General features: G+C 40.1%; 1 protein-coding gene across 1 annotated transcript in view; it reads right to left on the bottom strand.

Annotated features, from left to right (window-relative positions):
* The window catches only part of DTNBP1 (dystrobrevin binding protein 1), a 69275-nt gene extending 57939 nt beyond the window's left edge, over positions 1-11336 (bottom strand). The window contains exons 1-5 of the mRNA XM_084507784.1: positions 11109-11336; positions 7927-7977; positions 5234-5284; positions 4284-4344; positions 730-862 (exon numbers count right to left, since the gene is read on the bottom strand). Coding sequence (XP_084363910.1) covers positions 730-862; positions 4284-4344; positions 5234-5284; positions 7927-7977; positions 11109-11164 — 352 coding nt within the window. The 5' untranslated portion in view covers positions 11165-11336. The remainder of the gene's footprint in view (positions 1-729; positions 863-4283; positions 4345-5233; positions 5285-7926; positions 7978-11108) is intronic.
* Positions 11337-12962: the final 1626 nt, after the last annotated feature.

Genomic DNA, 12962 nt, shown 5'->3' on the forward strand with positions numbered 1-12962 from the left:
CACTGGATCAACTGTTTTGTATGAGATGTTTCCAGAAGTAGTCCACTAGAGCACTGATCTTCTCAGCTTTTAAGTTAAATCAACAGGTTAACATTTGATAGAAATATAAAAAAAATTGGAACCCATCTGTAGTGCCTGACAACACATCTAACAAACACGATGTATTTGGTAACCTCAGAAACTAGTACTGCTAGTTTCACCTATGAGAAAGCCAGGTTGTTCCTGTATACTAAGTTAAAGTATGGGAGCAAGCTTTGGAACCAACAATTACTTTCAAAATAACTTTTCTGCCTTGGAAATGTCCCAAGCCAAGTACATTTCTTGTCCCACAGAACAAATAATGATTTAAAAGAAATTATTAAATTAAACTACACTGACTGAAGAGAAGCAACTACATACATGACTGTTAACATTACTTACATAAAGAATTTAAGACTTCAATAAGAATAATTTTCAGCGGACAATAATTTTCACCAGGACATGGAGTTACCATACACTTTTTTCCCCCCAAAATAGTGACAGATACAACATTTTAGCTTCTGGGAAAGCAACCACGACTAATTTTTCTCCTTTACAAAACCAGTTAGTTTAAGAACTAATGTTTTATAACAAAAAAGGATGTGTTTGGGAAGCAAAATGAAATTTTATAATTACAAAGTTCACAACATCTGAACTTCAGTCTAAGCCTGTTTATTGACTTGAACACTTGCTATGTCTATAAAGCCTTACCTAGGCTTGCTGTAAGGCATTCTAGATCCGCTAAAAACCCAGGTATTTGTTGGAGCTGGTCCTGTAGTTCCACCAAACTGTTCCTTTTCTTCTCCCAGTGTGCAGAAAGCATCACAACTTCACTGTCCACCAGCTGAAACAAACAGGTTCTTGACTTTACTTGCAAGTTGATATACCTACTTATGAGCATCTCAACCAATTTTTAGAATTCATGCGTAAGGTCAGTACAATAACGTTATATCACTACAACGTACATACTTCCCAACTAAACATACAACACACTCAAGAAGGCATCCCACAGTATGAAAAATGCATATAAAAATGCATCCATCAAAACAACATAGATTTTCTCAATACACTAATTACACTAAAACAGGACATTTTATGAATTTTATTAACTATAATGACATACAGCTGGAATTTTGACAGCAGGGTTGCACTGGTATACAGTAACAACATTACAGTGCTGTAATGTAAGGCTTGCCTAAGTTGGTAACTTAGTTTAATGTTGCTACTCATGCCAATTTAATCAATAAAGTCAGATGAAATTGACATGCCAATAAAACCTGTCACCATTTTCTCACCTACTGCCACTCCAAAAACCAGAACAGTTGATTTAGAAAAAGCACCAGTTTCAGAACAATTTTCATTATCAGAACTTACAAATCTGCGACACACTATCATAAGATCAAAATCAAATGAGAATACTAATACAGCTGTCCATCTCAACAAGAAAATTGAAGATTCTGCACATTCAAAATACTCTAGATAATGAAATGAAATGAATGACATATAAAAATAAGTTATCTTTACATCAGTCTTACTGCTTTTGTTATAAATTTAATTGCACTAGCTGCAAATCTTTCTGAATATACTTTTATGCTAGCACAATTTCTGTTGTTCTTGTTTGATTCTTCCTAACACTCATTATACAATAGTGTTATAATATGAGGAGGATACACCATTTAAAAGTTTTATTTTACATAGGTCAGATTCTACAAAACATGGCCAGATCAAGAGAACTTAGGTAACACAGATGTTTCCCTTATATATGATAATCAAGATGATTCAATTAGTTTCCCTGTTCTTAGTTCCATTACTACTTCTTCTGTATCTGCATTCTGAATGTTTCAGTTTTCATAGAATTTAGTTGCAAAAATGGAAAATGTTAGAACAACGGGTAAAGGAAGTTCTTAAGCATTTATAATTCTATCCACTTCAGACAGATTCTTTCAGAATGACAACTTCCATTTCCAAATCCCTCCAACTCCCCATCTCTGTCAAAAAGCCATCCTGTTTTACCAGACAAGGCTTGAAACCTTATTCCAAAGCCCAGTGAGTAATGAAACATTTCAGAACACCGACACCCTTTTTTAAAGCCAGAACTATTTTTGAGAACGAAATAACGCTATGAGTCAAACATTAAGGCAAACAACAACAAAATACATCATGAGATGAGGACAAACACCAGAACATTTCAGCCTAGAGAAAATTACATGCAACTAAGATTACAAGCATCTAAAACCAGTATTTTTAGGATAATTTTGTAGATAGAACTGGTAGTTAACATCTACAACATGGTAAAGCTGTAGGCAGCAATTAAAGCTTGAAATATTCAAGTTCCTTTTTCTACTCAAGGTTTATAAGCTACCAGTGCTCTTATTTATCTGCTACTGACCACTACCAGAAACAGGATACTGGACAAGTGGAACTTTAGGCCTCATATGGTACAATCAATCCCGTGTGCTTACACAATTCTGATTACATTGAGCCCTGTATTTTCTGCTTTCATAAAAGCATATTTTGGATTCTCCCAAAACAAAATATTTGCACTACGTGGAAAATTTTGGAGTCTCTTTGTAAGTTTTTCATTCTAATTTTCCCAAGCAGCCATAACACACAAGATTAAGGTTATCTTGGCATAATATACCTGAAATCTCATGTTGTTTTTAGAATTACATTTTTAAAAGCAGACTATTGCAAGTATTGCAAAATGTTAAGAAACTCATTTAAAGAGTTCTCTAAAAATAATCATCGGTAGTAAAACACACAAAGCTGGCAGAGAGAACTGCATCTCTAGTAACTGAAACTTTTCACTAGAACTGGTGGAAAAAGTGATGGAAATACTATCAGGCAAGAGAAAGAAAAATATAAGATAACCTTCCTTACCATATAATACAGCATTTCAAAAATATTAAGCAGTGTGATTTTATATACATTGGAAAAAGCTAGGGAGAAAACTACTATGAAAAGCAGAAGAGTCAGGAGGGATTTGGCCAGACAAAGTTAAGGTTTCATCCAGGACAGTGAACCCCCCAGTTCAGTCCTGCTATACATCGCAGCTACACAGCTGACACTGTCAGCCCCACCCTGGTACTAACCACCAGTACACCTCAACCCCAAAGATATTATGCAGTCCCCAGCCCTCCCAGCACTTCTAAAGAGTTACGGTGTTAACATGCAACACCATTTTTGCAACTGTTTACATTACATCACATTATTTATTGTTTGAATTATCACTGAAGTTACATTGTTTACATTGCCATTTATTCTAGATCTCTTAAGTAGACTCAAAATAATATCCCCAGCTAACTTAAAATATGTCAGATAATGGCAGCAGAGTGCAAAAACTGGCCATCTGAACCTCTGGATGTGTTTTATTTTTACATTTCTTGTCACACTCCGACAAAGTAATATTTCTCAGTCATTCTGTAACCTGATATACCCCAGAAAAAAAGTGAGCTCATGTAATTAATTTTTGCTTAAGCTCAAGTAGTGATTTTAACTGTCTGAACACCGGATAGAAGACAAGAACTTCTGTGTGTCAATATATCAGTTAAAAATTACTTTAACAGAACTAGGAAATGATCATACTCAATGCTTGTAGCAACAGGAGTCTCAGAAAGTAAACAGCAGAGTGAACTTCAGACAATTCTTGTCAGATGATGCCTTGTAAGAAACATGATCACAGATCTTTTTTTACAACAGGCATATTTAGTACATCAGGAACAGTAATTGTTGCTGACTAGCAATAAATCTCAAAAGGGTATTAAAAAAATAGGAACTGGGCACTGTGATCCATTCCATCTGCTGCCAGTCAAATAGTATCTTAAAATCCCAGTAAAACAATGCAGCTTGACATTTTTCTGAAGCTGCAGCAGAGTGTATTACTTTTCCATAATACTGGTTGTACTGCACCCAGCTGGGATGGAGTTAACCTTCTTCATAACACATATGGTGCTGTGTCTTGGATTTGTGACTAGAACCATGTTCATAACACATCAGTGTTTTGAATACTGCTGAAAAGTGCTTTCACAGTGTCAAGGCTTTCATTTTTCCCCACTTATGAACTCCACCCCTACAGTGATAAAGCTCAGGGCAGGCACGAAATTGGGAGAGGACACTGCCAGAACAGCTGACCACTAGCCAAAGGTACATGCGGGTGCCCAGCCGGTGACCAGAATGAGCCTAATACATTGTTACTAAAAATTTAAGTTTAAAATTATTTACACATTTTAAAGCATTTTAAGTGTAGCATTGTTATTTTTTCTTACCTCTCCAGCTTTTGCACAATCCTTAGCTCCTTTGTGAAGGGCAGCCCAAGCATCTTCATATCTGAAGAGAAGAAAAATGATTTACTTTTTTGATGCATTCTCCTTATAAATAAAGAGGATTTCATGGATGCCTGTGGGTTTATGTTTACAGAGATTACAAAAATACAGTTTTAAAAACTGTCTAATTGTATTGGAAGAACAGTAAATGCAAGAAAGAAATACACAGTAAGAAATAATATCTTTCAAAGAAATGATCCATCTTTATTTAGCATACATTAAGAGCTCATTGGACCCAGACTTAGATTTAAGACTACACACAAAGATGCTTACAGCACTACCTGGAACCCAATTCCATTAAGAAAAAAAAGAAAAAGAAAGACAAGACTGCATCACCAGTCATGTCCATTATCTGTCCTGTCCGTCTGTCACCCCGCCCCCCAAAAAATGAGAACAGTCTTTTTTGTTTTGAAGATACAAACCCAGAGGAAATTTATAATGCAGAAAAATTCTCACACTCAGAAAAAATGTGATGAAATAGACATGGAAAACAATTTCTTCTCATGGCTATGACAGGCATACTGTCTATATTTCGATTATAACAGCAGTAACTCATCAAATGTGTAAAAGTTGCAAAGTGTCAAAATAAAACCACATGCTGGGTCTCAATGCTGCTCTCCTTCTCCCTGTGCATTAGACCTAGAACTGAAGTTATCTTTCAAATTCTCCTTTTCCTATAGAACGCCTGAGTCACCAACATCACAGTACTTAAGAATGGGGCAAGCTTTAAAAACATTTATCGTTTCCCAGCAAGCCCTGCTCTACTCACTGCAAAGCATCCAAACATGAATAGCAATATGAACACATGCATTTTCTTCTCATTTTCTTGACCTAGCAAAGTTATTGCTGAAACATCAGGAAGCAGACACCAACAAAGAAATAGAAGGTCATACCTGCTCAGTAATTCCAGTCCAGGAGAAAACTCTGGCAAATCTTGAGCAGTTCTGTAAACAAATTGTAAACATACAAACATTATTAATGAACAGAAGGCTGTTATACACTATCTATGCATACATACATATGTATGCTGAGATACACATATTCCTGTGCTCAGATATGCTGAGCACAGGAATGTTCCCAAGTGTTTGCTTTCACATTTTGTCATTTCAAGTTTAAAGTGCATTACAGGGTATGTTACAAGAACATTCCAAAGCTAGTTTTTTTCCTCCTTCATTATTTTATTGTAGCCCATTCTTAACTGTTTTTGACTATGCCCATTAAAAACAACTTACATGAGACAATTTCTTGTATATATAAATACTACAAATTAAACCTTTTTTATTTAAGCCAGGGGAAAAATCATAGAAATCAGTGAGGTGAAAACGGACTTCACAATGAGTCTCTAGTTTAACCTCTTGCTCAAAGCAGGACCAGCTGTGGGATCAGATCAGCTTGCTCAGGGCTTTGTCTGGTTGGAACTTCAAAAACCTCTGAAGACAGAAACTTCACAGCCTCTGAAAGCAGCCTGTTCCCCTGCTTAACCATCCTTGGTGTGTGTGTGGGGGGAAGCACTTTTCCTTATAGCATTTTTCTGTCCGAACCTCTTTGTTTCCTTTACACCTATTGCCTTTTGTCACCCCATCACATAGCACTGTGTGATGGGATGACAGCCTAGCACTGCCTGCCTCACCTTGATAACCTGCACACAGGTACTGGCAGGCTGCTGCTAGGTCTCCCCAAAGCCATCTCGTCTCCAGGCTCCCCTCATAAAATAGCAAGACTGCAGCCCCAGCATCCCAGTGGCCCTCAGATGAACTGGCTCCAGATTATCAATGTCTCATGTTAGCCCAAAACTGTACACAATAACTCGCTGTGATATAATGAGTGCTGAGCCAGTGGGATAGCCACTCTCCTCAGTCCTGCTGCATGTGGTCTTCCTTGCTGCCAGGCACATTCCTGGCTCACTTTCAGCTTGATTTCTGCCAAAACCCCCAGGGTCTTCACAGCAAAGCTATTTCCCAGCCCCAGTCCATAGTGTTGCAGAGGATTCTTTCTTCCCAGTCAGAGACTTCAGATTTGTATGGGATGAATTTCATGAAATTTCTTGAAACCTCATGGCCCATATGGCCCTATGAACTTTCACGGGCTGAGTTCCCCAGTTTGATTTTCATCCATTCCTGGTCAATTTCTTTCTTGAATCCTCTAACTAAGCAGAGGGACTGGGAGACCTTGTTTGCAAGGACTAAAGCAAAGTCATCACCTATCTCAATTTCATTTCAGCATCCACCTCATTTATCAACTATCTCATATTTATTGCATTCAGCCTTTTATTACCAATGCAGGGGTAGAAGCTCTTCTTGTCCTCAGGCTTTCCTAAAGCTATCCCTGCATGCCAAAGATATTGAAAGGGAATCTAAAATTTATCCCTGACCCCCTTCAGAACTCTTCTTGACTGCTGCGTCATTTTTACAGCAGATACAGAGGAAGTTAAAGCCCCCCAGAAGAACGGGGGTTTAATGCTAGTGAAACTTCCTTGAATTGTTTAGAGAAGACACCATCCACTTCCTGTCCCTGGTCAGATTGTCAGCAGCAAGCTGCCACCACAACATCACCCTTAGTGGCCTCTCCTCTGATGCTGCTCCACAAGCTCTCAGCTATATGCTTATAACCAAGCTAAGCTGTACCTGTTCCAGAACTTTAACAGCAAAGCAGAAGTAGAAGTCATCCTGGCATTTCCCAATTTGTGAGGATCTATTTGGGTTGCCTGATGCTTTTCTCAAAAAGCGGTTAAGATTCACAATACACCAGATGAACCAAAATATTATGGACTGGAAATATACAGAGAAGGCAGTTGCCTAAAATAGTTTTATTCAAATAGTCATCCGTTTTTAGTTTAGCTTCAGTGTCTTGTCAACACAACCAGCTTTCCGTTGTAAAAATCTTTACGCTCTACAAACATCAAGCTTCAGAACTTTACACAGTTTATTTCAGATGCCTTATTTTTGTTTAAAGCCTGTCTTAAAATTCATTTGTGTCTACATGCTTTTTTAGTGAGAACATGCTTTACACTAAAGCACATCTGAGCTTATTTGAAGAAGCAACACTGATGTCCTTTACAGACATTAAGTGGTCTTTCCCTATAGTTCACACAGATTGAAACAACATACTAGTGCAGAAGATAAAAAACCATGATTTTTAAAAGCTCTTTCAATAGAGATGAGCACAGATAATTTTAGTAGTATGTTATACACATATTTTTTACAATAAAAAGGCTCACTTTTGTTCTTACACCGAAAAACAATTACAAACAATTTTAGTATACAAGATTCACAGATGGTTAAAACAATACATTTTGGTGTATTACAGTCTGAATCTTGTGTGAAGTACTACAATAAAGTTGGCTATTCACATATTTCAATAGACATTTATAAGTTGTATGATAACCATCACAAATTATTTACGCATACCAAAAATCTATTAAGCCACATATTTCATCAATATTAAGGTTAAGCTTTTCTATCATCAAAAGAACATTCTGTAAAATTCTATGGAGATATTTTTGTAACCTGAATATGAGCCTTTTTTATATTTGCCTTTAACACCACTATCCTAAATCAATGCTATACATTAAGGTGTATGGAACTACCTCTGCCTGCTTTTTTTTGCTTCTCTTGATTTGTCGCCCAACGTCTTCAACCTGTAAATCAAAACACAAAGCTGTCAGACGTTTCCAGCAAAGAACAACTTGTCTGAATGTGTAACATGTTAATTCCAGTCTATTATAGTTATTTTTATTTCAGCTTATTTCAGACATAAATCAAATTTCACTTGATTTTATGGAAACTGTCACAGAAAACTACTTTCACTTCTTCTAAACTGTAAGATTTTTCTATAAGTGCATTGGAGCAACTGGGATGAAAATTTTAATGACAGCTATATATCCAAGCCATCCAGCTTTCAATACTGCTTCCTTAAAAGACAGGTATGAAAGATCTGCATACAAATAGCCAGTTCAATCCTGAAGAACATCCTTTGTAGGGCACGTGTGCCAAGGAAGAGCATGACAGTAATACAGACATATTTGCACCCACTTGCTGTAAGTCTGCCAACATAAGACTAGCACGAGCACAACTTTTCACCTGCCAGCTATCAAAATCTCCAGCAGCATTGTAACAGTGCACTGCTAACTGAGCAAACCTGAGGTGTACGGGTATCTCATTTCTTTAAGACACATTTTGTTGTTTGTCTGTTTTTAACAACAACAACAACCAACTCACAAGCAAACAAGAAAGCAAAAAAAAAACCAACTCCTCTACTACCCCCACCCGGCTTTTTGAAACTTTTTTCCAGTCAACCTGTATGTGCTAGTCAGGTTGGCACGGAAGAGTGTGAACCAAAACCTCCTGCTCTTTCTCTGCCCATCAAGGTGATGGTTGTCCTCAGCCTGTATGTCCTTCAGCAACCCAGCTGTGTGGGATAACAAGGGTTAGGAAGAAATCAAGAACTGAAGGATGTGTGTTAAGTAATCCTCAGTCACCCAGTGACTGAGAAGCAGCCCTGATACAAAGATAACCAGGCTGCTTCTAGGGTGAGCCCAACCACTCCCTGTCCCCCATTTTCACTATCACCAGCTTCCAGGAACTCTAAAATGAAACCTCCGAAGTCTACAGCAACATAGGTGGCAGGCAAATTGAGAAAAGACAAACTAAGGCTGGTCTCCACTCCCTGTTAGAGAACTGTTCTTAATAGTCAGCCAAGTAGCAACAACCACAGCACAGTGAGGAACGCACTGCAATTCGCTCTTCTCTTCTGTTCCCCAGTATGCACTCCTGCCAGTAACAGCAGCACTTCTCTGCATATAGGGATCGAAGGAAACGCTGGGTCACAAGCACCAGTTCTTTTACCAAGCTGTCTGTCACGTAGTCAGAAGTAATGGTTAAAAGAGGCATCACTAGGCTTCACAATATTGGCTTCCTTTCAGCAGTGTTCTCTGTACAAAGTAGAGGCAGCGTGAACCACATCACTGAAGCCGGCCGAAGCACACAAATTACTGCCTGAGCACAAAGATAGCTTGCTTCTTTTCCCCCCCTTCTCCTGCAAGAGACTGCTTGCAGGTAAATGGGTCAAAATCTAGGCACCTCACTCACAGGATACACAGAAGCAGACAGGAGGCACATCTGAAGGGGAAAGGAGAACACATTTCTCTGTACACAGAAGTGGCTAACAACCTCAAAGTGTTCTTTCTACATGACCCCAGATTCAATCTTTTTCAGCTGTAAGTGGGTGCTCCCTTATGCCTTTGGAAGAGATGCTCTCTCCTTAGAAGCCCTGGAAAAGCTTCTCCCTCCCAATGTTAAAAGCAATCCAACTGTTCATTTCACAGTCGTTCATGTGTAGTTAACAATGCTTCTACTACTGCTTTGGTGGGGGTAGAGAAAAGGATAATCCGAAACACTGGCACTGAGGTTGCATTATCTTGGAAGGGAAAGGGAAAGCAAAACAGGACTATTCATGTTCTGGCCTGACATGAAGGGGATAGTACGGGAAAAGGAGTGATGCGCTCCACAACCTTTGTTACCACTGCTTCAAGATACACTTTCTTAATGGCAACAAAGAATTACACTGCAAAAAAAAAAAAAAGTTAAAAGGACACCCCAAGGAGGACACATTAATGGAGCTCCTGAAACAAAGATGCAAAAAATAAAAACTGCTTTTAAAACAGAATAAAACATGGCAACACAAGGAAGAAGGGAAATTAGAGACTATATGAAAACCTCCTGGCTCCCCAGCAGCAACAGCGGTTATGTTGACAAAGTGAAGTGACCATCACACCCAGGCCTTTCTGTTTATCCTGTTTCATCACGTTAAAGACACCATTTCCTAAAGAATCTTACACTGTACTGAGGCATCTAACACAACAAGAGCTCTAAAAACAACAGCAAAACAGAAATATAGCACTAAAGCAATGCCTTGGTCTGTACTCTTACAATTTCATGTTTGTTTTGGTAAGATAGATACACCAGCAACTTGTGTGGTTGATTGGTAGTTACTGTATCAGTTTCTTCAGTCCACTGTAAACTGCTGCAAATAAGTCATTATAAAGTACGTAGGTTTTTGGAGTTCAGAGATGTCTTTGACTATAGATAAATGTTTACCATGGAGATATTATCAGGCAGCCTCAACACAGCCAGAGGCCAGGCAGCTCTCAAAAGCAATCGATTACAACACGATGCTCTCCTGGGGCTCGTTAGGAGCCCGGAGCTTCGCAGCACAGGCGTGACCTTGCTCCCCTGCCATCCTCTGACTTCCAGTAACACTCCCTGGGACCACCTGCTGGTGCTAAATATAGCATTGATCCAGTGTGCATATTAAAAAAAATAAAGCTTGTGGGGCGGCGTAGCAAGAATATCTTTGTACTGTGGAGGGGGGCAGTGTAGGAAGAGTATTTTTGGAGTGGGGCAGTGTAGGCAGAGTATCTCTGTAGTGTCAGCAAGGAGCTGCTCCTTCCGCTCATCCTGCGCTCCTCTCCTTCACGTGACGGCAACTCTCACCCTCCAGGGCACAGAGAAGCTTTTCAGGCAGCAAAGGGCGAAATCACACGGATCCACGCAACCTCGCGGCTCAGGCACTTCGTCACCGAGCCCAGCGCCTCCATCGGCCCCGCTCACGCCTCGCCCACCCTCCCCAAAGCGCAGCCTCTCCCTCCCCACACCCAGCGCTGCAGCCGCCGGTCCCCTCCTCTTCCTCCCTCCCGGTCACCTGCTTCCCCCTCACCCCGGCCGGGCTGCGGGTCCCGCCACCCCCCTATGGACACGGGGTGCCACCCACCCCGACGTGAAGTCCTGCTGGACGCTCAGCAGCCGCTCCCGCAGCGTCTCCAACATCGTCCCGGCCTCCTCCTCCTCCTCCTCCGGTGGCGGCGGCGGGCGGAGCTCCCCCCTCCGCCCTCACCCTCGGCCCGCGGCCGGGGCGGAGTCGGGGGCGGTGTGAGGAGGCATCCGGGAAGGGCCGCCCCCTCCGCCCCAACATGGCGGCGGCGCAGCCCTGCCACAGTGACCTCCAAGGCCGCCCTCAGCCCTGTCCCCTCCGCTCTGATATGGTGGCGGCTGGCTCCTGCTTTGTGCTCCTGGCACGCTGAAAAGCCGGGCCCAGCTGTATCTAGAGCCCGCCAAGCTCTGGGAGGAGGGTTTAGATCCCTGAAGTTTGTGCGAGGGGTGTCCTAAAAAATCAGGCGGTTCCTGCTCGCCACCACCTCAATGGATTTGGCCGCAGTGGGCACAGTGTATGAGCGAGCTCAAGAGAATCGTCCTTCCTAATAAAGCCTTAAAAGTGTTTTCATTAAGCTTCTCAATGCTATCTAATCAAGCAATACCTGTCTTCAGTGATTAAGGAGTCTGGGGTCAACTTAGGTGGAACCAGATCTTTTCATAACAATCGGCCACTCTTTCTTCTTTCTGGAGGACAGTCACTATACAGTCTACAGTCACTATAACATAAAGATTGTCCCCTGCACTGGATGTTTTCAGTTAGTATTTGAGGAACATGGACCCAGGATTTAGATGGATCTGTGAATTCTGAAGTTTCCATTTAAATGAGACTCCAATATTTAAATAAGAATAAAAACAACTGGAGGCTGAAAGTAGAAAAAAATATATATTTAACCTATTCAATTTTAGCTAAAAGTCCAAAAATGTTAAGGAAAGTGGAGAGCACTGAAATCATTGCTTACAAAGAGAATGTACGTGGAGGGAGACTGTTGTGCGAGTCATTACATACTGTAAAAATTATAATGGTTTTAGGTACATCCACTCAACTGGAAAATTAACACTATAATTGCATTCACCCCCTACCTGTGTACTGTTAGAAGAATGAGATCTGTAGATTGTTTCTGAAGGGGCTCGTTGAAAAGCAATGTTGCTCTGTGGCCTTAATACAAGAGGTAAATGCTTGCTAAGCGAAGAATGACTGGGTTGGTCATTATGAGCACTGAAATTTTGTAGCTCATCTTGAGGTCAGAAAGACTGCTTTCATGGCAGGCTGCATATAAAGATCTGTAAAAAAGCATATGACATGTATACACTATTTTTCTCTTGCTTAGGCTGACAATGTTTGAAAGTATAGACTTTCCATTTCATGGATAGTTAGTTCTCCAGACTAAGAGGAGTAGGGCACTTGCTTGAAACAGCAAGTTTGATGTATTCGCAGACATAAATTACAAATGCTGACAAAAGCTCTGCAATCTGGCCCTAGGTAATATAAAATTTATGGTAATTTAAGTTTTCAGAGAAGAGGGGTTTAAACCTTTCATTGTTCACCCTTTATTTGAGAAGACATTCATTTCTTCTGTCTTGTATATTTTTGTATATTTTCAATTTTTTTTTTAATTTTTTTTTTTTTTGTCAGCAGTAGCTCTAATAATTCACAGTGAGTAAATATCTCTAGACTCCTATGCTTCTTTTTCAGTTAAAAAGAAACTATGTGAAGACTGCTGTCCTTGCACAATTTCATTGCCATCACTGTGTAGAATTTGGGAAAAGAAATGCATTGAGATAGTGCTAAGAGTCACAGTAATCCTAGACATACAAGAACAAAAGAGACTTCTAAAAGCAGACCCTATGCTAAAGGGCAGTGGTGAATAATATATTCCATGTAGAGTTTTGTTTAACCATTTCTTAGGAACTT

The sequence above is a fragment of the Aythya ferina genome (assembly GCF_964211825.1).
Source record: "Aythya ferina genome assembly, chromosome: 2".
NCBI classification, from domain to species: Eukaryota; Metazoa; Chordata; class Aves; order Anseriformes; family Anatidae; genus Aythya; species Aythya ferina.